This window comes from Saccopteryx bilineata, chromosome 2 (assembly GCF_036850765.1).
Source record: "Saccopteryx bilineata isolate mSacBil1 chromosome 2, mSacBil1_pri_phased_curated, whole genome shotgun sequence".
NCBI lineage: Eukaryota > Metazoa > Chordata > Mammalia > Chiroptera > Emballonuridae > Saccopteryx > Saccopteryx bilineata.
In genome coordinates, this window is record NC_089491.1 from 66,875,677 (window position 1) to 66,902,952 (window position 27,276).

The 27,276-nt window shown below is 40.2% G+C and overlaps 1 protein-coding gene across 2 annotated transcripts in view; it reads left to right on the forward strand.

Annotated features, from left to right (window-relative positions):
- Nucleotides 1-8,011: 8,011 nt before the first annotated feature.
- The window catches only part of UHRF2 (ubiquitin like with PHD and ring finger domains 2), a 94,560-nt gene continuing 75,295 nt past the window's right edge, over nt 8,012-27,276 (forward strand). Inside the window, exons 1-2 of one of the 2 annotated variants that reach the window (XM_066257212.1) lie at nt 8,012-8,529; nt 15,306-15,539. In XM_066257212.1, coding sequence (XP_066113309.1) covers nt 8,377-8,529; nt 15,306-15,539 — 387 coding nt within the window. In that variant the 5' untranslated portion in view covers nt 8,012-8,376. The remainder of the gene's footprint in view (nt 8,530-15,305; nt 15,540-27,276) is intronic. The other variant, XM_066257211.1, reaches the window with a different exon arrangement.

Consider the following 27,276-nt stretch of genomic DNA (forward strand, 5'->3'; position numbering starts at 1 on the left):
TCCCACATGCTCTTCTTATAATGTGGCTTTGACACCCTTCCAACTGAGAGGTGGGGGGGGGGGTCTCTATTGCTCCCCTTGAAGTTGAGTGGGCTTTTGTGAATGATTTGGTCAAAAGAATATGGGAGAAGTGACAATGCATGACTTTCAAACAAGGTCATAAAAAGTGATACAGCTTATACTTTGTTCCCTGAATTTTCATCTTTGAAGTCTTCAGCCATTGTGTAAGCAGCCTAATTGCGCAGTGGAAGCCATACTGTGAGAAAACCCAAACTAGCCCACAGAGAGAGAGTATATAGAGAATCTAGCCCTGAGACTTCTTGAGGAGAGATGTCTAGCTAGTTTTTAACTACCCTTGTCCTATTCCTCCAATGTTAGCTGAATCAGAGTACAATGGATTGACAGATTCTGAGCCAAATTTAGGCTTTCCAACTGAGCCATTTCAGAATCCCTGCCCCACTATGAATGAAACTGTGAGAGATAGGAAAGTGACGACTGTTATTTTACATTTCTAAAATTTGTTTTGCAGAACAAGTTATAACTAGAAGTTGAACCCTAAATTAACCCCATCATTACAAATTGAATCCTAATTGCCTTCAAGGGAATTATGAGCTGAATTGATCCAAAGACTTTCAAATAGGTTCATCAATGGAAAGGACCAATTTTAGAAGGCAGAAAGTGGCAGTGACTAAAAAGAGGAATAAACTGCATGTCTTTTAGTAACAATTCCAAGTCCCCAGTCCTACCTAGCCATTAAGTATTCCAAAGAACCAGAGGTACTCACCACAGTAAGGACAAGGATTATTCTCTGGACCAAGTGACTAAGGAAGCCTCCAGAGAAACAAAAGAACAGCTGAAGAGTAAAAAGACACTGGCTAGAGAGAAAGGACACTGGGAATTTAAAATCATACTGTCATTCATTGATTGCATGTCCTTAGCCAATCATTTTCTCATTTAAAGAGGTCAGACCAGAATGATCTCTAATATTGATGCCCCCAGTAAAAATCTATGATTCTATTAAAAAGAAAGCACACACTTTAAAATATGGCTAGTTTAGGTAATAAGCCACAATATGAAGTGCTTTTAGTTTATGAAAAGTCTAAGTTGCTTCTTATAACAGGTAGTTCTTTTAAAAATATCATTAGATATTATACCAGAAAACTTCCAGTTAAGGTACTTTAATGTTTCTCCCTCCATCCCTCAAGGAACCAATTAAAAGTGCGTGGGCCAAGTTATAGGAAACTGATGGACTATGCATGAATCTAGGAATATAAAGGTGTTACCATCTCCAGACCCAAAGCAACAAGAGAAGGAAGACGTTTATAGAACATGAGTGAGTCAGGTAGAGAGGGCCACCTTAAGACTGGGGTGAGTAGTGACTTTCCAGCCATGTAATAGAGAACTGGAGGTAACCTTTCAGAAAGAAAGCCAGGGGAATAAATATACTGACCGTTGGGCAAACAAGTGTGTTAGGCTTGCTCGCTTGTACTTTGCCTGATTGATGCATGAGCACAGGGCAGCACCACATGTGTATAGTCTATGTAAGGCTGCAGGTCAGATTGTAGATTGCGGATTGCCTGCCACCATTGGGAGCGGCCACTTTTTTGCTATTATTTGCTGGAGAAGGGTTCCCCCACCTCAGCCTGTATGCTCATCAGCCCTGAGAGAGGGAAGTGGTCTTCCCTGCCTGCTTGCTGGTCTGCTGTTGCAAGACTCTAATTAACAGAATGGCCCACTATTTTCCAGCTCTACAGTTCTTTTACCATCTTCCCAAATCCATCGTGAACATGCATGGCCACAGCTACCAGCCTTACACTGACCTCATTCTCTTCTCATCCTGCATTTCCTGTCTGTGCTTCTTCCCCACTAGCCAAACTCAGTTGGAAGCCTGAGAGCATTGACTCCATTGATGTACTCCTCACTCATGGACTCTAGGACAGAGAGTAGGTTGAGAATGGCCCCAGTGGAGTAAAAGGAAGATAATCAGCACAGAGATGCCAGTGACAAGGTGGTAATCATAACTTCAAAGAGCAGATTAATATTCACTTTTATATATATATATATATATATATATATATATATATATATATATAAGAATTCTTGACTTTAGGACATAAGCTAAGAAAAATGGAGCTATTCTGAGGTGTAATAAGATTCTAGCATAATTAGTTCTACAATCAATCTTTTACTTTCTGTTTTGCCTGTTTTTTTTGTTGTTGTTTTTTTTTATTTTTATTTATTTATTTTTTACAAAGACAGAGAGAGAGTCAGAGAGAGGGATAGACAGGGACAGACAGACAGGAACGGAGAGAGATGAGAAGCATCAATCATTAGTTTTTCATTGCGCATTGCAACACCTTAGTTGTTCATTGATTGCTCCCTCATACGTGCCTTGACCGCGGGCCTTCAGCAGACCGAGTAACCCCTTGCTCGAGCCAGCGACCTTGGGTTCAAGCTGGTGGGCTTTTCCTCAAACCAGATGAGCCCGTGCTCAAGCTGGCAACCTCGGGGTCTTGAACCCGGGTCCTCTGCATCCCAGTCGGACGCTCTATCCACTGCGCCACCGCCTGGTCAGGCTGTTTTGCCTGTTTTGACTTGAATAAATATTGGATCATAACTGGTGGCATAAACTTTAGCATTTGCTCTGCATTCATGTAAAATAATTTATTTTTTATTTCTCTGTTCATATCCAAGTTGTTTCAGCTACACATGTTTAGACATGGTATGTCTAAACTGTCTGATATTGTGGTTTTTGTCAGAGAACTTCTATCTTGGTTTTACAACTGGGAAGCTTCCTAAACAGACAACAACAGCATTGTAGGGAAGGAGAAAAAACCTTAGTTACAACATGTACTATGTGAAGTGTCCCAGTAGAGCTCTATGTTAATCAGGCATCCCTGATTCAACTTCCTGGTGCAGTGGGACACTCCTGCTTATCAGCAGGGCTGGCAGCCTCTTCAAGACTACTTTTGAGGTGGCTATGAGGATGCTACTTATCAGTGCCGACACCAACTGCCACCGGAGGAAAGACACGACTGACACACAAGTTAGTTTCAAGAATCATATAGGCAGTTTATACTCACAAATCCTTTTGGCATGCCTGGGCACAGCTTAAGGGGGACTTGTCAGCATGCTTCTCTTAGCTGTCTTTGATCAGAGCGGCATGGAGACAATCCATGTTCACATTGGAGTATGGGTGACTACTGCCCATACAGGAGGACCCCTTAGCTTTAGTATCTCTTCTGGCCAACATCTTCTAATAGGTGTCAATCTACAAGATCGTCATCCCACACCACCTTTTTGGGAGTTCCTCTCAGGGAGTCCTTTTTATGTTAATCTACTATAATGTTACATCAAGCAACTTTTTTTTTTTCTTTTTTTTCTTTTCTGTACTCCTCTGAAGCTGGAAACAGGAGAGACAGTCCGACAGACTCCCGCATGCGCCCGACCGGGATCCACCCGGCACGCCCACCAGGGGGCGACGCTCTGCCCCTCCAGGGCATCGCTCTGCCGCGACCAGAGCCACTCCAGCGCCTGGGGCAGAGGCCAAGGAGCCATCCCCAGCGCCCGGGGCCATCTTTGCTCCCATGGAGCCTCGGCTGCGGGAGGGGAAGAGAGAGACAGAGAGGAAGGAGAGGGGGAAGGGTGGAGAGGCAGATGGGCGCCTCTCCTGTGTGCCCTGACCGGGAATCGAACCCGGAACCTCTGCACACCAGGCTGATGCTCTACCACTGAGCCAACGGGCCAGGGCCACATCAAGCAACTTTTAAGGTATTCCTAGGGAAGCCTCCTGTCTACATTAACCCACAGAGTTATGACATCAAGCCACTTCTTATTTATATGTAACCACACACATGCTAACTGAGCCCTGCGTGAAAGGCAGAGTCTGTTTATCATATCTGTATGCACTATATTAATTTATATCCAGACTGCATAACTTTAATTTCCTTAATTGCTTTTAATATATCCTAATTATGCCTGACCTGTGGTGGCACAGTGGATAAAGCATTGACCTGGAAATGCTGAGGTCGCCAGTTCGAAACCCTGGGCTTGCCTGGTCAAGGCACATATGGGAGTTGATGCTTCCAGCTCCTCCCCCCCTCTATCTCTCCTCTCTCTCTCTCTCTCTCTCCCTCTCCTCTCTAAAATGAATAAATTTAATATATCCTAATTATTTTTATATATCTTCCATATTTTTCTATATTTCTATATATTTAAGTACTATAACCTTATATTACTGCAACAAGAAGAAACAGAGGATGCATTTTGTTACATATAGAATCACTATTTGCAATTATTTATATCTTAATTAACTTACTACATACATAAACTTGTTATCATATGTAATAAATTTGAGACCAAATTATGTCTCTTTTGAGTCTCAACATCTCTAAACTCTGGCCTCAGTGGGGATTCAGCTGGTTTGTAATCCTTTAGGCAGAACCAATATCTAATTTTTTGTTGAGTTCAGCAAACTGGTTGTTAAAATGGCAGGCACCTGAGCAGCCAACCAACATGGAAATCACAAATCTATATTCCTTACTCTTTTTTTTTTTTTTTTTTTTAATAAATTTTTATTAATGGTAATGGGATGACATTAATAAATCAGGGTACATATATTCAAAGAAAACATGTCTAGGTTATTTTGTCATCAAATTATGTTGCAAACCCCTCGCCCAAAGTCAGATTGTCCTCCGTCACCCTCTATCTAGTTCTCTGTGCCCCTCCCCCTCCCCCTAACCTTACTCTTTTTTTAATGTCCATTTGCACACCAGAGTATTCTAAGCGCCCGTAGTAATGTTCATTCAGTCCACACAGAAAAAGAATTGCAAGTGAGGACGCCAATCAAGAAGCAATATGGAAATATCTTAAATGACAGTTTTGTTGTTTTTTGTCAGGTATTATTTAATATTTTTTTCATTAGTATTTTAAAACTTTCTTATAACATAATCTAGTTTTTGTACCTCTTTTATTGTTCTTATTTATTTATTTTTAATTTTGAGGAGTTTTATTAAGCTGGCAGCATACATGGGGGATTCTTCAGACCCAAATCACACAGCCTTATTTAAGTATTAAATGAATGAAATAATAAACTACCTTTCAGTATATCGGGTTTTTGCATACTTAAAATGGTCATTAGGGCAGAGAACTAGTTGTTAAATTATTTGAATCCCACCACTGTCTGGTCTGCCAATCTTTTGGGATCTATATTGACCAGATTAACACAGAACCTACTGTTCCCAGCAGAGACCTAATTTTGACATTAGTCCTCCTTCCCCCAACCCAAAGGGTTCCCTGTTAAAGACCCATCACATTGGAAATGAGAAATAACCACATGGAATTGAGTATAGGAGATCTTGACTGGTTCTTCTTTTGAACTTCTCTACTTCCTTTCAGAACTTTGGACTTATATTTCCATCCGTCAGATATCTCCATTTAGATATATGTTTAATGCATTTCAAATGCAACACAGCTCAAATGGAAATCACTGCATTTTTCCAATTTGTTTCCTCTTCTAGTTAAGAGTATCACTATCTAACCAAGCCATTAATTAACTTATTTTTAATAAACTTTATTGGAGTGACATTGATTCATATATTGCATTGTGTGCATACCACCCACAGTCGAATCGTCTTCTGTTACCATTTATTTGGCTCTCTTTTCCCTTTCATACCTCCCACCCCCTTTTCTCTGGTTACCACTATGCTGCTGTCTGTGTCTACAAGCTAAGCCATTTATCTCCTACGCTAGAAATTTAGGAATTATTCTCAGCATTCCATTTCTCTCAACTCTCATAACCACACATTCTACAAGTCTGATAGGCTTGATTTTATAAAATTTTCTGATATCTACCCTTTCTTGTCTTACCTATTGCCACACGTTTTATTAAAACTGACAGGACTGCTTCTTCTCTAAGCTTCCCTGCCTCATGTCCCTTAGTTTTTCCCTAAGGCATCCTTCCACTTTCCTCTGCTGTCTTTACAAATGCGTATATAAGCAAAACAGTAGACTCCTTAAAAACATTAGTTTCTCCCTGGGGCCCATATAATGCGTTGAATGCTAATCTTCACACTCTGCCCTTTTCTATTTAGTCAACCTTTCTTGTACAAGAAATCTCTTCTGACCTCTCTCTAACCTGCAAAAATACATACCTTCTTTCTTTGTTTAAACTGTCTTCTTTGGGCATTTTCTGTTTATCTAAATCCTTTCCATAATAATAGCATGAAAATAATTTGTGCACTACCAAGGGATAGGCACCACATAAACATTTGACATTCATTATATGTTATAAGCACCATTTCACATTGAGGAAATTGAAGCAATAATTTGTCCAAGATCACAGTTGAATTAAACAGCAAAACTGGGATTACAATTCAAGTCTATCTCAATCCAGGAACTGAACATTTAAATGGTGCCCCCATTACAATACACCTTCTTGCTCAGTTCAAGTTGTACCCTTATCCTTATAACTCCTAGATCATTCTAGATCCTTATAAATCCTCTTCTTGCATCTTTAATTGCTGTTTTAACCAAGAGCATACTGTTTGGTACTAAATTATTCTTTAATATTTTCACTTTTATAAATCTTAGAATTGTAAATTCTTAGATTATAAATTCATTGTGAACAGGGAATTAAAATACATTCTTAACATGCCTTCACAAGGGCATAGCATATCCTTTAGTAGCAAATAGTTATCTCCTATTGGGGCAAGGGATAAGTTTGCCTTACATTTTACATCTTTATCATCACATTTGCTCCTGTAACGAATACTCAATATGTGCTTTATTTAAATCAGGAGCAGAAAAGATAAACTATATTTAGAGGATATAAGTGAATGTAAAATTTTTGGAAAGGCCTCGAAATATGTACATATATTTATATAAAAATACATATATATATACATATTCCTTTTTCCTGCCCCTCCGTGTCCGGCCTTTTTTTTTTTTTTTTTTTTTGTAATGATTCTACCGGACTTCTCTGTACTTGTGATTACTTTAATTGGCTATTACAAGAATGTTGCTCTACCTTTATGGTAATTACTGGCACCCATCTCAAAATTCGAGTTACATAAAGTCCCAGTTTTATATCTCTATCTATATCGATATAGATGCTCTCTATATCGAGCATCTATATCGATGCTCTCTTCCTTCTTAAGACGTATTTTCATTTTAAATGAACCCTCTGTTAGGTAATGCCGTGATGGGCAAATTTCTTAGGATTTCTTCCTAGTAGGATCTTTGAAGTTCTTTCTTCCAAGGTGTGCAGCTTTGCATCCACTAAAAGTGGTTTCCATGACCCCACAACCCGTGGGCCAAAAAGCGCAGTAACACGGAAGGTCTGCAAACGGAGACGTCCGGTTCAGGCGGGCAGCCCTCCGGGTGGCGGCACCCGCAGCACCACGGCCTGAGGTCGGGAGTGCGCGCCGCGAGCCAGGCAGGGCGATCCCGGCAGGACCCCGCCCGTGGGCCTGGGTCCATTGCCTCGGCCCAGCGCGGGAAACCTCCGGAAACGGTTTCCGCGCGAAGGCAGCTTTGGGGCCTGACGGGAAACGAGTTGGCGAAGCAGAAGGGTCCCTGAGCTTTTCCAGACAGCCAACCCCACCAGGCCGCGTGGCGGACGGTGTCCTAGTGAAGGCGGTAGCGCAGGCTTTCTCAGAAACTTAGGCCGCGACCGCCAGTACCCCCCTTTACGGGATCGTACAAATGCACGTCAGTTTTTTATTTTTGGTGTGTCTTTGAAACCACAGAATCGTATCCGCTAGAAATAAGGAGTCGCTCGCCCCCTGGGTCCCGAAATAAAGACTAAAACAGCAACTAGTGTGGGCGGCCTCGTAACCGCTCGAAACCCAAAGGCTAGAAGGCGTGCCCAAAATCCAGGTGCAAAGAAGCAGCAAGTAACGGCTCGGGATAGTCCCGCCCTCAGCCCCGCCCCGTGCCGCCCTGCCCATTTTAGTTCCCTTCGATCTACCGCCACTTCCCCAGCCGCTTCCTCTTTAAGGCGGAGCCCGGCGTGGATCTCGCGAGAGTCGGATTGGCGCCGTGACCTCCATGTGGTAGCTACAGCTCTATAAGTAAACACTCCGCGCGGCGCAGACAAGGTTTCTTCCTATTTGTGAGGCGGCGGTTGTAGCAGCGGCGCCTCAGGCTAGTTCCGGTTTCCTTTCGTTCTCAGCTCCGCTGGGCGGGTTCGCGGTCTGGGAGTCGCGGCCGCCTGTCGGGCCCGGCGTCTGGGCGCTCTTCCTCGCTTGTGCGCGCGCTCGCCCGCCGGCCGCGGGGAGCGGGAGCCGCTGGGGAAGCGGCGCGGGCCAGGCGGGGTGCGGCGCCCTAAGCGCAGGGGGAGACAAAGCACAGCCAGTTACCTCTCCCGACGCCAAGATGTGGATCCAGGTTCGCACCATCGACGGCTCCCAGACGCGCACCATTGAGGACGTGTCTCGCAAAGCCACGATTGAGGAGCTGCGCGAGCGGGTGTGGGCGCTATTCGACGTGCGGCCCGAGTGCCAGCGCCTCTTCTACCGGGGCAAGCAGGTGAGGCGCGCCCACCGCAGCCCTCGAGAAGCCCCACGCCGGGGCAGCGCAGCGCCTCCAGGACGCGTGGGCTGGGCGGGCCGCAGGGCTTGGAGCGCCGCTTGCGCAGGGCGCACTGGGCTTCGTTCGGCGTGGGCAGCCCATGAGCCTCGAAGTGCGGGCCTGGGCCCGCCGAGGAGGCGCAGCGGCGTCCCCGCCGGCCCGAGTGCAGGTGCGCCCGGCGGGCTCCGAGGCGGGGGCGCCTGGAGCACTGAGACCTCGCTGCCCTTTACGGTGGGGCAGCAGCCGCAGGCACAGCCGGCCGGAGCGCGTGGGTTCCCTCGCTTCCCGCGCTCAACGGGTCAGGGGCCCCTGGAGGGCGGGGAGGGCAGCGAGCTGTGGCGGCCATGCCACAGTGCAAATGGGGAGGGCTGGCGGCTCCGGCTCCCGGGAGCGCTGCCCGCCTAACGGCTCTCGGCGCTCCCGTGGCTCTTCCGCGCTCTGCCTCCCAGATGGGAGAGGGGAAAACTTGTATACTGGGCACAGCTCTGCTTCCTCGTGGAAGGAAGAGGTTTGTAAACACTGAGGGTGAGGGTTCACAGGGTTTCTAGAACTCGGGACCCCCCGTCCCTCACCTTCTCACCTAGAACTGGAATCTGTGTTGGAGAACATTAGAGAACTGGGCTGAAGGGAGCTATCGATGTATCTCACGACCGGGTTTAAACCGCCCCGTATATTCCCATAAGAGAAGGAATATACTGTTTTGTCCTTCTTACTTGTTCCCGCATCTAAGTTTCTAACACCGCAGCTGGAGCATAGCCAGCGGTACAGACGTGAAAGCTGAAAGTGTTTTTGGCTGTGAAGGTGTCTGGGTGTCTCTGGTACGTGTATAGTATGGCCGTGCCTTGGCCCATTGAAGATTTCTCCATTCCCGCAAATCTCTCGTGGTCTATAATCAGAGACCCACCCGGACCCATCTTATTTTTTTTCTTTTTTTAATCTTAATCCACCTTAAAAAGTTGTCATTCTCTGGTTGATAGATGACAGTTTGCCTGCAACCCTGTGATTTGAAATAAATGTAGCTATCCTGAATTTAGTGGTAGCTGTTCTACCACAAGAAGGATTTGAAAGGAATATTTTTCTACCCTTGATATGTTTACCCTTCTAAAACTGCTCAAAAAGTTAAGAGTAACAAGGTTACGCTCAGAAGAATGAGCCATAAGATGATTTAAATTGTTTTTAAATGTTATAGTGTCTTTGATATATTCTTGCAGCCAGTTTATATTAATATTTTAGCGTTTGACTTGTAATAAAATCAGGTGTTCCATTTAGTTGTAAACTTTCCTTTTGAAATAATTGTATGAAGCACTATGTAGATGTTTAGTGCTGTGCTGCCAGTGGCTGATGCCTTTTTATATTTTGGTCAAAGGTAATCAGGTCTTCTGAATTTTATTTTCTAGCTAGGAATAAATAGTACAGGAATACCTGGGATACTTTGGTGACTTCAGCACCAGTGATAGAGATGTATGAGAATGTATTCCTGGGCAACACCCCTAAACTGTAATGATCAAATACACCTAAAGAAAATAGGCACCTGGTTATCTTGAGGAAAAGGTAGGGGTTGGGTAGACTTCCAATAAAGCAGAAAACTGGTTCCAGGTTTAGGGAAAAACTGTTGAGGATGACAGTGTTTTGTAGTTCTTCCCCAAGGCAGTTGATAACTATTTTGATTTTTTTTTTTTTTTCAGCTCAGTGGTAAACCAATAGGGATGAGGAATGGACCTTTGGTGCCCCATTGAGTTGGAGGCAGAGAAGACAGTGCTCCAGCTTTGTTTACTTCCTATAAGCATACAAATAGTCATGGCAGTGATTATCATCTTCATTCTCCTTTCCTCTGTTGAGATCGCAGTCTGAGGACAGGATAGTATGTCTAGCAGGCATCCACTGGATCGGTGTAAAATGCCTTTATACTTATTAGAAAAAGGCACCCCTTCCTCAAGAAGCTTTACTGCCACATAGTGAAAAATGTCATAAATAAAAACAAATTCATACTGTCTATGATGTAAATAGTATCCTTCCCATCTTTGTATCTCATGTCTGCTGATTTTAATCTTCAGTTTTAACTAGCAACACTTACAGACATTTTATTGTAGATGTTTAACTCACCCCAGAATTGCAAGTAGGTGAATTTAACTAGATCCCATGGGATATTCTGATGACTACCAGACTTTGAAAATGAAAGTTAAAGGGTAGTCTACTATTGGTTTCTTAACTATTCAAAGTATGGTCCCTGAATCAGCAGGACCAGCAGCATGACTTCACCTGGGAGCCTCACACCAGACCTCTAAAGCAGAATCTATTTTAACAAGGACCCCAGGTGATCTGGAAATATGCAAATTAAAATTGACAAGCTGTGTAATTGTACTTTTGAGGGTCAGAATGGAGAGGAGCAATCATGGTTAAGTTCTGGTTAGAGTAGGGTAACTTCATTTGGATATTCTAGGGATTTGAGTTTGAAGCATACTGGGGATCGGTTTGTTTTTTGTTTTGTTTTTTTAAAGAAGTTGTATTGGCAGGTCTCTAAATCTTCTGAGAATCCAGAGCTATTCCTACTATGTTGAAAGAATTCTCTCCCCTCCTTTCATTCTTTCCCCTGTACCACTTAGAGATAGTCTTAGAATATATAGAGATGGTAGGTATAGGTATGGGGCTTGAACCAGAGCTGAAGTAAAACTGGAAAACTAAGCAGTTGCCTTTTGCCTGTGGAATCTTACTTTTTACACAGAATATAGAGTAGTAAAAGTGTTCCTCTGTTTAAAGGGGTGTGTGTGTGTATATATTTGTGTTATGTATTGTATATTATGTTAAAAATGCATGAAAGTTGCTAACTTAATACCCTCCATCTGCATGTTTATTAGGCTCTTCGGGATGACTTCCCCATTGCCTTTCGGTCACTGCCACTTGTTGCTTCTTAGTTTTCTTTGCATCACTGTTAATCCTTTCTGGTGCCTGGAATTTCTTCCTTCATCCCAGTAAAAATTCAAGTGGGCAGTATGGCAAGACAGAATGGACCATTACTACCTCTAGTGTTATAAATGTTCTAGGATGGCAGTTCTGAAACATTTTCAGCTGTGAGACATTGATGGCTTGTAGTTACATGCCTGAAAACTCCTAGGTGTTTGTAATTTCTAAGTGACTCAATCAATCCCTTTCTCCCCACTCAAAGCATAACTTAAGTGACAGGTAAACTTTTAGTCTTCACTTTCATTAAATTTGGGAGAACTTCAGTACTTTCCAAGTAACAAATCATTTTAACATTCTTCACCACTCTTTCTGGTGGCTTAGTTGTATGAAACTTGCTGTGGAATGGACAATAACTTTTAGGAAAACTGGAAGGGTACCTATGATTTAGGGAAGAGAATGGATAATATAGGTAAGTGGCTATCATAGTAAGCGTGAATAATTGGAAAGGTGGTTACATGTTATTGTAAGCCTAATTTCTAATATAGGGCCTCATGCTTTGATATACTTAGTGTTCCACTCTGAATTTCACTCAGACATTGCTTTTCCTGTCTAACCAAGTACTTTTTGAAACAGCTTATTATTTACTTGGTAGAAAACTACTCAAAGAGCTTGAATGTAAGAATACCCTGAAGCCTGACCTGTGGTGGTGCAGTGGATAAAGCGTCAACCTGGAAACACTGAGGTTGCTGGTTCAAAACCCTGGCTTGCCTGGTCAAGGCACATATGGGAGTTGATGCTTCCTGTTCCTCCCGCTTCTCTCTCTCTCTCTCTCTCTCTCTCTCTCTGTCTCTCTCTCCCCCTTCCTCTCTAAAATGAATAAATTAAAAAAAAAAAAAAGAATACTCTGAAGTTCCCTCTGACTCTTGTGCTTCAAATTTCAGTGAAAAAAAATGTTTATGGAAACATGTTGGATTTCCTATTATTATTATTATTATTTGTATACAGTCTTTCCGAAGTTAGAAGTGGGGAGACAGACAGACTCCCACATGCGCTTGACCAGGATCCACCGGCATGCCCACCAGGTGGAGATGCTCTGCCCATCTGGGGCGTTGCTCTGTTGAGGCTGGAGCCATTCTAGCGCCTGAGGCAGAGGCCATGGAGCCATCCTCAGCGCCTGGCCCAACTTTACTCCAATGGAGCCTTGGCTGTGGGAGGGGGAGAGAGAGAGAGGAAGGAGAAGGGGGAGAGTGGAGAAACAGATGGGCGCTTCTCCTATTTGCCCTGGCCCGGGATCGAACCTAGGACTTTCACAGGCTGGCCAGGGTCAGATTTCCAATTATTTTAGCACCTTAATAGTTCTCTTCATTTGGGGGATTGCCCTATCAGTTATTTTGCATGTTCTGTGCTATTAGAGAGTTTATTTTCTACTTTAAACACTTCCATTTTAAAAATAATTATCATAATATGCAACAGTTATATGTTTAATCAAGTTGTGCTTTTTTAGCTGTTCCAGAATTAGTGTGTTCTTTTTTGGGAGGGGGGGAGGCTCTTGGAGAATGTCAAAATGAAGGTGTGAATGTATAGTTTTTTTGTTCCTTGAGGTTTTTTTTCATAAGACTTCAGGATTAGAGGGAGTTCTTATATATCTTTTAATAAGGTAAACAGTATTAACTTTGCCATCTGTATAAGTGCATATCAGCTTACAGATTTTTGGAAGACTTCTTGGGCTTATTTGGAATGAGTATATGTATTAACTAAGCTATGAAATAGTGTCTAATTTAATTCCCCCACTGAGAAATTTATGAATTTCTTAATCACTTGTTCTGTTTAACAATTATGAACACCTGTAATATGCAGGATTGTGCTAGGTGTGTTCTTGGACCATTTGAATTAAAATTATTTACCTAGCAGTAAGTTTATCATTCAAGGATAGACTTGCATTCTTTGTATTCTCAAATGTGGTCTTATTGTAATAGTTGTAGATAGTGATATTACATACAAAGAGTGGAAAATGAACAATTAAGTTAGTAATGTTTCTGGGGAAATGATGGTTTAATCTTAAAAGAGTTTTGGTTGTTTTTTTTTTTTTTTTTAAGAGGGAAACATAGGGACAGGAAGAGAAAGAGAGGAGAAGCATCAATTTGTAGTTGTGGCACTTTAGTTGTTCATTGATTGCTTTCTTATATGTGCCTTGACTAGGGGGTTCTAGCTGAGCCAGTGACCCCTTGCTCAAGCTGGCCATCTTGGGGTTTTGAACCTGGGTCCTCAGCATTCCAGGTTGGCACTTTATCCACTCTCACCACCTGGTCAGGCAAATTTTGTTTTCTTATTGCATCATAGTGAAATAGTTGACCGAATTATATAAAGGAGCAAAATGCAGACATAGTTTTCTACACCTTCCGTAACAAAGTACCAAAACCTAGGTGGCTTACAACCACAGAAATTTTTGTCTCTGGGTTCTGGAGGCTCTAAGTGTGAAATCGAGGCATCAGCAGGGCCCTGCTCTCTGATAATTCTAGAGAAGAATCTTCCTTGCTTCCCTTACCTTCTAGTGTTTGCTAGCCATCATTGGTGTTCACTGGCTTGTAAATGCATCACTGAAGTCACATGGCTATTTTCTCCCTGTATTCCTTTGCATCCTCCCTCTGCAAATTTGTCCAAATTTCAACAAGAATACCAGTCACAGTGGGTTAGGGCCCACCCATATTACCTAGTGTGACTTGATTACCTCTGTAAAGACCCTGTTTCCAAATGTCATATTCTGATATACATGGAATTAGGACACCAAATACTTGGGAGGAGCAGGAGGGGATGGACACAGTTCAGTTTATTATAGAGACCTTGCCAAAATCTGGATAAGTTGCAAGATAATTTATCCCCTATTCACCCTGGAAGACTTCATAATACAACTGATAACCTTCAGAAATGGATAGAGTTAGAGAACTTTAGGCAAGTGGAATAGTATGAGCAAGAATAAAAACTTGCTTGAATTGTTTTTCTTGCTTGATTTTTTAAAAAAAAATCACAATCTTTAGAAAGATGAAATGCTTAACTTTAATGTCTTTATGAACACAAGGTCATGAAACAACTCATTTTTTAAAAATCAACTTTTCTTTCTTACTGTATATTCAGGCACTGTTCATTGAAATAAAACTTGGTGAGCAATCTAGAGTGTTTCTGCTTAAGTGCTGAGGTCATAACAGTGATATGTGTTTTTTTTTTTTTATTTCCATGTCTATCAGTGTACCATGTAGCTAATGTGGACTGATTCTTAATTTATTGAAGTCCTGAGACAATACACCAGAGGCCCTAGTGTAATAGGAATGGTTTCAGGATCACTAAATTACAATACTGTGAATTTTATTTTAAAAATTTGGTGGCCCTGGCTTGTTGGCTCAGCGGTAGTGCGTTGGCTGGCGTGTGGAAGTCTGGGTTCAATTCTCAGCCAGAGCACACAGGAGAAGTGCCCATCTGCTTCTCCACCCTTCCTTCTCTCCTTTATCTCCTCCTCCGGCAGCCAAGGCTCAATGGGAGCAAAGTGGCCAGGGCTCTGAGGATGGCTCCGTGGCCTCTGCCTCAGGCGCCAGAATGGCTCCGGTCTCAACAGAGCAAGGCCCCAGATGGGCAGAGCATCGTCCCCTGGTGGGCATGCCAGGTGGATCCTGGTCAGGTGCATGCTAGAGTCTGTCTGTCTGCTGTCGCCCCCACTTCTCACTTCAGAAAAATACAAAAAAAAAAAAAAAGTAATAATTTGGCTAGGACCTTTGGGTAACCTAAGATACAGAAAGATCAAATTTTGAGAGAAGTATTTTAATATTTTTCTTTTTTTTTAGTTGGAGAACGGATATACTTTATTCGATTATGATGTTGGACTGAATGATATAATTCAGCTACTAGTTCGCCCAGATCCTGATCTTCCTAGTACATCTAAACAGACTGATGTGCAGGCTAAGCCCTGTTCTAATAATCCTCCTAAAGTGAAGAAAGTACCAAGAGTGGGATCTTCTGGTCAGCCATCTACATCGACTCGTGATTTTCTTATTGATCCTGGCATTGGATTGTATAAGGTATGTTTTCTTCAGAATTCTTGTGAGAATACAGGTGTCTGTTTTTTTTTCAGGATATTGTGAATAAGTACACCGATTGCCATTTGAAAGAGTGGACTGTTAAAACTTTTAAAAGTCTATTTAAAATTGTGAGATATACAGACAGATGTCTAAAATATGTATGTACAGTTGTAAGCAAAGGAAAGCAAATTCCACCTGACCTGTGGTGGCGCAGTGGGATAAAGTGTCGACCTGGAACACTGAGGTTGCCGGTTCGAAACCTTGGGCTTGCCAGGTCAAGGCACATATGGGAGTTGATGCTTCCTGCTCCTCTCCTTTCTCTCTCTCTCACTTTCTCTCTTTCTCTCTCTCTCCCCCCCTCTAAAAATCAATAAAAAAAAAAAAAATTAGAAAGCAAATACCAGTGTAATGCTACCAAGGTTAAGAAGTATGATTGCCAGTTCCTTTTTAAAATCTCCTGTGTGCCCCCCTCTCTCTCAGAATAGGATAAACTACTTGTTCTGACTTTGATGACTATTTTCTTGTTTATCTAGAAATATATAGAAGCGCTGGTTTATCACTCACAGAATACAGCCAAACTGCTCTCTGCTTTATTCTATTGGTCTGTTTGCCTGTCTCTGTGCTCATACTGTCCTAACTACTGTAGCACTGCTTTGATACCTCCCTTTCCTCCATCTCTAAATTTAATTCCACTTCAATGGTGTCTTGGTTTTTGGCCTTAACACTTGCATGTAAAAATTTTAGAATTAGCTTGTCAAAATTCTACAGCTAAATAATCTGGTTGGATATTTGATGGGGTTTGTATATATATAAATCAGCTTGGAGAATTGACATTGTTACTATATTTAGTCCTTCATTCATGAACATGATAGATATCTCCATTAATCTAGCTCTTTGATATTTTAATTAGTTTTCTCTTTACACATCTTGGTTTATTTCTAGTAGCTTTGTTTTTTATTCTATTATAAATGGTTATCTTATTTGTTTGGTGATATATATAAATGCAGTTGATATGTTTAGTGACTTCTATATTCAGCACCTTTTTCAAATTCTATTCTAATAAATATTGTAGAAATAATTGAGTGACAGTTTTGCTTTATCCTTTCCTATCCTTGTAACTCTTACTGGTTGAGATAAACTGGTACCTCCGTGATGGGATAGCTGGGTTAGTTAAGGATAGTCCCAAAGCACAGAGGTTGCTGGTTCGATCCAGGTCAGGGCACATGCAGAAACAGATTGATGTTCCTATCTCCCCCTGTCCCCCCTTATCTTCCCCCTCCTTCCCTCCACTCTCCTTTCTCCCCCCTCTCTTTCCCTCCCCCCTTCTTTTTCTCTCTTACTAAAATTAATAAATAAAAATTTTAAAAAGGAGATAAACTGGTACCGAGACTTAATTTTTCAGAGCATTCTCTTTTCTTTTTAGAGACAGAGGGACAGATAGGGACAGGCAGGCAGGCAGGGAGAGTGATGAGAAGCATCAGTTCTTCATTGTGGCATCTTAGTTGTTCATTGATTGTTTTCTCATATGTGCCTTGGGCTGAGGGGCTCCAAGAGAGTGAGTGACCCCTTGCTCAAGCCAGTGACTTTGGGCTTCAAGCCAGCGACCATGGGGTCATGTCTATGATCTCACGCTCAAGCTAGTGAGCCCATGCTCAAGCCAGTGACCTCGGGGTTTTGAACCTGGGTCCTCCGCGTCCCAGTCAGACGCTCTATCCACTGTGCTACCACCTGGTCAGGCTTCAGAGCACTTTCAAGGTTAAAAATTAAACATTGGTAGATGGAGTGAATTATGGATCTATGAAAAAATGAAAACAGATCCATAAATATGAAGACAATCAAGAAAACTGTCAAAGAGCTATATCTCAAAATATCTGGCCTGGGTGGCTACATTGATGAATTGTTTCGAACCTATAAAAATAGATAATTATAATGTTACCTAAATTGACCCACAACATAAAGAAATGGGAGGCTTTCCTTTTTTTGTTGTTTATAAATTAGTATAACACTGATATCAAAACATGACAGAAACTACACCAGTATTACTACAAATTTTTGTAAAGCCTAAGATATATTTAGCAAATAAAATTGTGGCTATATATTAAAAGAACATAGACCCTGATCATGCACGGTTTCTCACAAAGTGGTATCGTTTAGTATTAGAAAGTTTCGTTGTAATGTATCATATTACAAAGAAAACAAATGATCTAATCTAAAGTGTTTTTTTTTACATCTAATTACAGATTTGAATTCATTTCTGACTTAAAAAAAAAAATCTTTGGTAAGAGTAACAGATGGAATAAATATTTTAAGCCAGGGTCCCCAAACTACGGCCCACATGCCGCATGCGGCCCCCTGAGGCCATTTATCCGGCCCCCACCGTACTTCCAGAAGGGGCACCTCTTTCATTGGTGGTCAGTGAGAGGAGCATAGTTCCCATTGAAATACTGGTCAGTTTGTTGATTTAAATTTACTTGTTCTTTATTTAAAATATTGTATTTGTTCCCGTTCTGTTTTTTTTACTTTAAAATAAGATATGTGCAGTGTGCATAGGGATTCGTTCATAGTTTTCTTTATAGTCCGGCCCTCCAACGGTCTGAGGGACAGTGAACTGGCCCCCTGAGTAAAAAGTTTGGGGACCCCTGTTTTAAGCCACACCCAGCATCATGTGTAATGGTGGGGAAAAGTTGGAAGCATTTCCATTAAATATAGGAGCCAGACATGGAAGCCAGTAAATGCTGCTGCTGTTTAACATTTTTCTAGAAATATTAGATCATACCCAGGAGAATAACAAAGTGTAAGTATTGGAGAAGGCCAAGTCATTACTTACAGATAACTGGAAAAACTGAGAAAAATCAACATTAGAGCATTATGAGCAATTAATCAATAAGGTTGCTATTTAAATACCAATAGCTTTCCTTGCTATAGTCATTTAGTAAAAGAGGAAATAATTGCAGTAACAACGTTTGGGAATAAACATATGACATGGGAAATACACATAAATTAGAATAGTGCTTTATGTAGTTATTACAAAAATCAGAATTGTTAATATTGAAAGTCCACTTGCCGTATTGTTGTCTACATCAATGTTTTTAACCACCAGTGCGGACCGCCATAAATTTTGTACTGGTCCAGGAAAGAGTTAACCACACAGCATCAGAGTGGTTAACTCTCACAGACCCAACACAAAACTTCTGGCAGATTACAGTTAAAAAACACTGAATTCTAAGACATCACCCATTGATACTATCACTCTTTAGTTACCAATATTTTATATCTACATTGATATTTTTCACATTGTTACTTTTAAATAAACTTGTTATTTTTGAACAATTTCAGATTTATAGCACAATTGGGAAGATACTACAGTTTCCATGTTTCCTATACCCAGTTTGTCCTGTTATGAACCTCTTACTTTAATATGGTACATATGTTAAAATTAATAAACCATTCCTCCTTAGCTTTTACCTAATGTCATTTTTATTGTTTCCGAATTTCATCTAGGATACCACATTACATGTACATTAGTGTTATACTAAATACTTGTCACATCTCCTTAGGCTTCTCTTATCTGTGAGTTTCTCAGACTTTGTCTTTGATCTTGACAGTTTTGAGGTGTACTGGTCAGATATTTTGTAAAATGTCCTTCTGTTAGGATTTGTTTGTTGTTTTCCTCCTCATTAGACTGGATTTATGTATTTTGGGGAGAAGACCACAGAGATAGTGATATTTTCATCATATCATATCTAGGAGCATGTCCAGCAACATTCTATTTGCTAATTATAAAATTTGATTTTATATCAATAGTAAATTATCACTGTTGAGGTGAACCTTAGTTACTTGGCTGAGGTAGTATTTGTTAGGTTTCTTCACTGTCAGGTTATTCCCCCACCCCAACCCCTGTACCCCTTTTTATACTATATGTAATCTTTGAGATGAGTTATTATTTGCAGCCCACTCTTAAGGAGTGGGTAGTTAAGTACTTCACTTTCTTGAGGGCAGATTATCTACAAAAATTATTAGGAATTCTTCCACATTAGAGACTTGTCTCTTCTCTCCCATTTATTTATTTAGTCAGTCAGTCAGTCATTTATTTACATCAGTATGAATTATGTTTTTGTTTTTTAAGTGAGAGGAGTGGTGACAGACTCCCGCATGTGCCCCAAACAGGATCCACCTGGCAGCCCCCATCTGGGGCCAATGCTAGAATCAACCTGAGCTATCCTTGGGGCCAGTGCTAGAACCAGTGAAGCTATCCTTAGGAGGCTGATGCTTGAACCATTTGAGGGAAGAGAGAAACTGGGAGGAGGGAAAGAGAAGCATATTGTCGCCTCTCATGTGTGCCCTGACCTGTTGTTGAATCCAAGATGTCCATATGCTGGGCCGATGCTTTTTTCAAAGCCAACTGGACAGGGCTAGTATGGATTATTTTTCTATGTCCTTTTGACATACCCTCATTATTGTGGCTTTTTTGTTGTTGGTTGGTTGTTTTGTTAAAGCACTTTCTTTCTGTTGCTAGAAGGAGCACCAGGCTCATCTTGTATATTTTCTGCTCCATTCCTGTAATCAAGTTTCTCCAAGAAACCTTGGTTCATTTAATGGTATTAGAAATGAAGCCAGACTCTAGGTATGCTCCTTGCTACTGGGGTTTCATTACTTTTAGGGTCCTCAGCTGACAGAGCAAGGAAATATATGTATGTATAATAAGTCCTGTATAATCATGTCAATAAATATTTACTGTACATAACTACCTGTATTTATATTTACTTTCCTTTAATTTTTGAGAATACATTTATTAAAGATGGGGTCAGTGAAAAAAGGAAGGGCTTAGGCTAGAAGAAATAACAGGAGAGAATCTTATATTATTTTTAACTTTGGTTAAGGCCAACAGTTTAGAAGCTGCTACTTTTGACTTGATTTGTCTTGGGTAGCAATGGTATAAATTTTCTCATAAGAAGGCTAGTTTATGTATATACAGTTCTGAGATTAATAAAGGTTAAACAGTTCTGGCTAATTTAACTTCTGTTTAGTATTCTCTCAATTTTCTGCCATGTCTCCTCCCCCAAATCTAAGAAGAGCGTCATGAAAAACTACTGCCCTATAAGACTTCGCCGGATAGAGTGTCATATGATGCGGAAGGGTTGCGGGTTCAATCCCCGGTCAGGCCACATCAGGAGGAACAGATCATTATTTCTGTCTCTCTTTTTCCCTTCTCTCTAAAAAAAGAAAAACCCAAAAAACAAAAATACTACTTGCCTCACCACATCTTTGCTCTTTACTTTAACATTCATATTTTGTATTAATAAGTAGCAAAGTTGTTGAAGACTTTAGCCTTTGTCATTAGACTTGGTTTCAAATTCCAATTCAGTGGCTTCTGTTGTACAAACTTTTCCTGTAAATTTTACATTGTCTTCATGTAGAAACACATTTGTGGAATCTAGCACTTAAATAATTAAATCTCAAAAGGTGACTTTTTTTTTATAAAGTACTATGTTTAGTCAAGTGCATTTAATCTTGTCAGTTCAAGACTAACAGATTTATTTCCTTTTTTCTTTTTTTGATGAAGCTCAGTATTTGTCACCAGTATTTTAATTTGTTTTTTTTTAGTGACCTTTTAAAATCCAGAAGTACTTGTATCTGAATACTTTATTCATTAATGAATATTTGAATATGTAGTATATATTTGTACTAGGTATTAGAGATAGAGGGGTAAGCAAATGATATTGCCTACTGCCTTTATGGATTAGATATTAACTTCTTTTTGGCTAATTTGAAAATGCTGAAATCAGCTGCTCCTTTTTAATTGATTTGTTTTGAATTTGCTTTGAATTTTGTCTCTTATCCTTAGAGTAGGTCTCTGAATAGTAAGTATATTAAAATTTCATTAAATTGTTTCTAGATCACTTAAAAATTGGGAGATTTTGTTTGTGTGGCCTTAATCTTTGTCTTTTTTTGCTTTGTAAAGATTATTTATAGACATAGAGCTGTCTATAAAAATTTTTTATGGATCAGCAAACAAATTTTGGGGCTTTTCCTTTTGCATAAAATTTTCTTTGGACCTCATGATAAGTACGAGGTACAAAAGGTGAATTTTCAAATTGACATTACTCAAAACTGGTGTAGGTAAACAGTAAACTTAATGCATTAAAACAAAATTTAAATCTGAAGTTATTATCTGGCATTCTTTTGAACTGTTTGGTAACTTAGGGCAACATTTGGTTTGTTTCACATATCTTTTCATGTACTTTAAGAAACAAAGTATCACTTCAACATTGGAGAGATGTGAAAGATTATGCAACAAATGTAATCACATGGACTCTAGGAACTGGTTTGCTTTCTTAAATAAGGTGGACTTTTAAGACCTAAATTTATTTTAATTCTTATTTTTGGATGTAGAACTTTGTATAAGTCATGTAAAACCCTACTTTGAAATAACTGTTGTCATTACCTAAATAATATCTGCTTAGACTGATGGTAGTACGCTTTTAGGGCCTAGCTGTGTATGTGTGGCACTGTTAAACCTCTTATGCTCTTATGTTTTCTTATGCTCATTATACAAAATAAAAGAAAGAGGAAAATTACTAATAATAAGTAAGTAAGAAAATCATGGATATCTTAGTATCAGGTCTACCGGAAAGTTCTGTTCGTTTCTATCACAACAAGTTTTGACACGTAAACACATGTTTTTTTGGTGCATGTGTGCCTCTATTTTTATCACTTAATTTAGACATACTGACATAGCAAATTAACTAAAACAGAGTTGATTCACGTTAGTCTTATGTGTGAAGCGATAGTGTACCCATGGCTACTGATAAAGTTCATTTATGCCACTGTAATTTTTACGAATTTCAACAAGGAAGAAATTTATTGAAAGTGTTTGGTGAAGATACAGTTTCTGATAGGATATGCAGAAGATGGTTCGAAAAATTCGAACCAGGTGATTTCGACTATTCTGATAAGCCACGTTCTGGGCAACCATCTTTGATCAGTGACGATGTTGTTAAGACCATGTTGGAGCAACATCCTTTTCTGACAACATCAGAGATTGCAGAAAGGCTTAATTTAGCTCAGCAAACCATTTCGGACCATATTCGGAAGATAGGATTGGTGTGGAAATATTCAAGATGGGTGCCACATGAATTAAGTCAGAAGAATTTGGATGATCGAGTCATCATAAGCACATCTCTGCTTGCTCGGAACAAAATGGAGCCCTTCTTGAACCGGATGATAACTGGATGAAAAGTAGATTACCTACAAAAACGTCATAAGGAAAAGGGCATATTGTGAACCCGGAAAACCTAGCCTTTGAACCCGGAAAACCTAGCCTTTCCACCAAACGAAAAGCTCAATTCGGAGAAGTATTGTCAGCAACTGGATAATTTAAAGACAGCAGTCCAAGAAAAGAGGCCGGCGATGTTCAATAGGAAGAATATCATATTGCATCATGATAATGCCAGGTCACATGCTGCTTTGGGGATTCGTCAAAAAATTGCAGAACTAGGCTGGGAAATTCTGTTGCATCCACCATATTCCCCGGACTCAGCACCTTCCGACTATCACTTGTTTTTGTCCTTCCAAAATTTTTTGAAGGGCAAAAAATTCAAAAATGAAGAAGATATCAAACAAGCACTGGTTCAATTTTTCACATCAAAAGATAAAATATTTTTCAAAAATGGAATATACAAATTGCCCTCACGCTGGCAAGAAATCATTAATAATAATGGCAATTATATTATTTAATAAAGTTTATTGACAGGAAGAAAAATTTGTATTTTGTTTTATTCCAAAAATGGACATAACTTTCTGGTAGACCGTATATTTCCTGTTTTTTGTCTGTAGTACAACTATGCTTCTTGATATTTCACCTCTCTGATTATGAACCATAATAGACAATATGAAAAGGAGTAGAGCTTAATGGAATATTATGAAGTCAATGTCCATAAACACCTCCCAAATTAAAAAATACACTAGTTATCCCCAGCAACTTTACATGTGTCATAATAACTCCTTTCTCCCTAGTTGTAACTACTACCCAAACTTCTATGGTAATCATTTCTTTGCTTTTTATTAACTTTGTCCTATCCTGTAACAACTTCTTAAGAACTTTTAATCTGTGTGTGCATCCTAATTTTTCTCTTTCTGTGAGGAAATGGAACCATATTACATTTTGATTTTTCATTTCTGAACCTCATTGTAAAGTAACAGTGACTTTACATTGTAATTACATAGTTATTAAAGGAGGTAATGTGCATAACAGTAAACTGCTAATATGGGTACTAAGCATAATATGGTATTGAGACTATACTCGAGTTTTAATGAGTCTTAGCATTCCGTATATTGATACTTCGTAGAAGGAGGCAGTTTCATTTGTGCCTACTATGTGCTTGCTAACATTGGCACATCACATGGATTTTTGTCACCTAATAATACACTGCTAAGTATGTTATTTTATAAAGCTGAGGTTAGGACAGTTTAAGTGACTTGTTCAAGGTTGCACCTAGTAGGTGATAGACAAAGACTTAAACCTAGGTTTATCTGTAGAGCTGGTATATTTTCCACAGAAAAAATAAAATGCTTAGAAATATTCCCACTCCCCGCCCCCCAGAAAAAGAGAAGTATACCCAGCATATAGTACATCCTTAGATAATTGCTGTTGGTACTGTTTTTATTTTTTAATGATTTCTCTTTTTCATATTTCCAAGGTTTTTTTATAATGTATATGTCAGATACACAAGACTTCTCTAAATGTGGCTATATTTTTTACTTGAATAAATCCAGTTCTTAAGCTCATAATTAAGTGATTGGTTTTTCTTTAAAAACAAAACAAAACACCTCTCCCCTATGAATTGTGGGTTTTTTTTTCTCTTTTGTGATGTTGGCATATTGGGGCATGGTAGGCTAACTGAGGATGGACTCCCTTTTAGAGCTAGCTAGGAGACAGCACCTTGTCAGTGAGCCTGCTTTTCGTATGCAGATGAACCAATCCAGAGTCCATGCCCCAGCCACCTTCTTTATCTCTTACATACTAATAAATATTCCTGTGCTCTAACAACCCAGGTTCAGGTACCAAACAACTAGAGACCACCTTGATAGCTCAGAGCCTGCCAGTGTTATTCAGGTTAGCCATTCATAAACTGTTTGCCCTGCCCTGCCTTTCCTTTTACATAGAAAATGCACTAGTCCAGGGGTCGGGAACCTATGGTGTGCGAGCCAGATGTTGCTCTTTTGATGGCTGCATCTGGCTCGCAGACAAATCTCTAATAAAAAAAATAATGTTAAAAATATAAAGCATTCTCATGTATTACAATCCATTTCCTACCACTCATGTTCATGGTTGCGGGTGGCTGGAGCCAATCACAGCTGTCCTCCGGGACAACACCAAATTTTTATTGGATAATGCGTAATGTACACGGGCCATTGTATGGCTCTCACGGAATTACATTTTAAAATATGTAGTGTTCATGGCTCTCTCAGCCAAAAAGATTCCCAACCCCTGCACTAGTCTCTGGGCCTTGCTTTCCATGCTCCTTCTGACTTCTGATCAAACCTGTTGTTCCTACTTTTGGCTCTGCACAGTGTGTTCCATTCTCTTGGGAAATGGAAGTAATTTTTTTAGTGGCATTGGCCTCTTCCTGCTGTCCATTACCTCCATAAATTAAAGTCTGTGGGTGTAATTAAGACACTCCTGCTTGACCTGTGGTGGCACAGTGGATGGAGCATCAACCTGGAATGGAATGCCGAGGTCGATGGTTCAAAACCCTGGACTTGCCTGGTCAAGGCACATACAAGAAGCAGCTACTAGCCTGACCTGTGGTGGCACAGTGGATAAAGCATTGACTTGGAACACTGAGGTTGCTGGTTCGAAACCCTGGGCTTGCCTTGTCAAGGCACATATGGGAGTTGATTCCTACTCCTCCCTCTTTCTCTTTCTCTCCTTCCTCTCTAAAATGAATAAAGTCTTTAAAATATATATATACCATGTTCCATTTGTGGTCTTTGTTATGTCTAGTCTGGTTGGCCCTTAAGTGTTTCCTTTTCTCCTAAACTTCGTTCTTATGTTACATTGAACCTTATGACTTTCAGGATGTTTCATTACTACTATGTTACGGCATACAATGTCTGGTCAAATGTGGTACCTCTTCTGGTAGTGATAGTTAATAATTTTTGGTTTTGTCAGTTTTCCCTCTACCTTCTGTATAAGCTCAGTGGTTTGAAAGCTTTTTATGTTTTTATTATCTTCTTTGGTTCATCACTTAACCTCTGAAATTCCTATTTACCTATCTTGTTATGGCAAAAACATAAGCTTCAAGGTCAGGATGTCTTCAAATTCTAGCTTTACATTTCATTAGCTTTCACTGGAGCAAGTTAACTTGTCAGCCTTTGTTTCCTTATCTTGTAAAATAGGAATTATTAATTATTAAGGTTGTTAAGAGTTAGACAAGCCTAAATAAAGGAGCCTTACATAATATCTGGCATATGGATATTTAACTCTTTTTTTTTCTTAATTTTTATTTATTCATTTTAAAGAAGAGAGACAGAGATAGAGAGAGAGAGACAGAGAGACAGAGAGAAGGGGGGAGGAGCAGGAAGCATCAACTCCCATACGTGCCTTGACTGGGCAAGCCCAGGGTTTTGAACCAGCGACCTCAGCATTCCAGGTCGATGCTTGATCCACTGCGCCACCACAGGTCAGGCTAACTCTTAGTATATATAGCTTCTTTACCCCTGCCCCTGTCGGAATTCTTTTGGATACCTTAAGTGGTCTCTTATACCCTCAGGAAGAGCTAACTTGATTAGGTGATGCCATTTTTCTTTTCTTTTTAAGCCCTTAAAAAAGAATGTTGAAGAGATACGTTCTGTTTACTGCTCCTGAAAAGGCCTTGAACCTTGGAAAGGATTTTTTAAACCAGCTTCCAGATTGTAACTCTTAACTTCTAGTATACTGTTTTTCCTTTTATCACATTGCACAGTTTAGTTCTCTATTATCCAGTAGACTTCACTATATCTGTTTTGCATCTTATAGCTGTTTTTTCTATATTATATGTTTGTTCTTTGAGGTACTAAATGGTGTATTTGCTAGTGAGTTACTAACTGATAGGACTTACAATTTTGTATAGATGGGTTCACTAGATTTTCCCTTGGTTCACATGCACAGTTTCCTTATTCTTTTTTTTAAAGTGAGAGGGGAGCGATAGTGAGACTGACTCCCACATACACTCTCACTGGGATCCACTGGGCAACCAGCACCAGCACCACTCTTACCCCTACTCCTACCCCCACCCCCACTGGCTGTCTGGGGCTAAGCTAGTTTTAGCTCCTGAGGCTGACTGGCTAGGACCAACCGAGTCTCAGGGTATGAGTGCAAACCCAAACTGAGCTGTGGGAGGGGAAGAGGGAGATAAGGGAGAGTGAGGAGAGAAGCAGATGGTTGCTTCTCATATATGCCCTGACTGGGGATCGAACCTCTGTACCCTCAGCCTACACTCTATCCACTGAGCCAGCCAGCCAGTGCCAGTTCCCTCATTTTTGAGTTTTATTTTCTGTTTAATACGTTACTATTTTCTGTTTGGACTGACAGTATAAGTTGTCTTTAGGATTCTGCAGAAATTAATAGATCAAATTAACTCAGTCATAACACTTTAAAGTCCTGGTTTTTTGTTTGTGACATCTTATTGAATGACTTGCCAGAACACTCTTGGGTACATAAGAATTATATTTTTAGAAGTCAGATATAGATGGG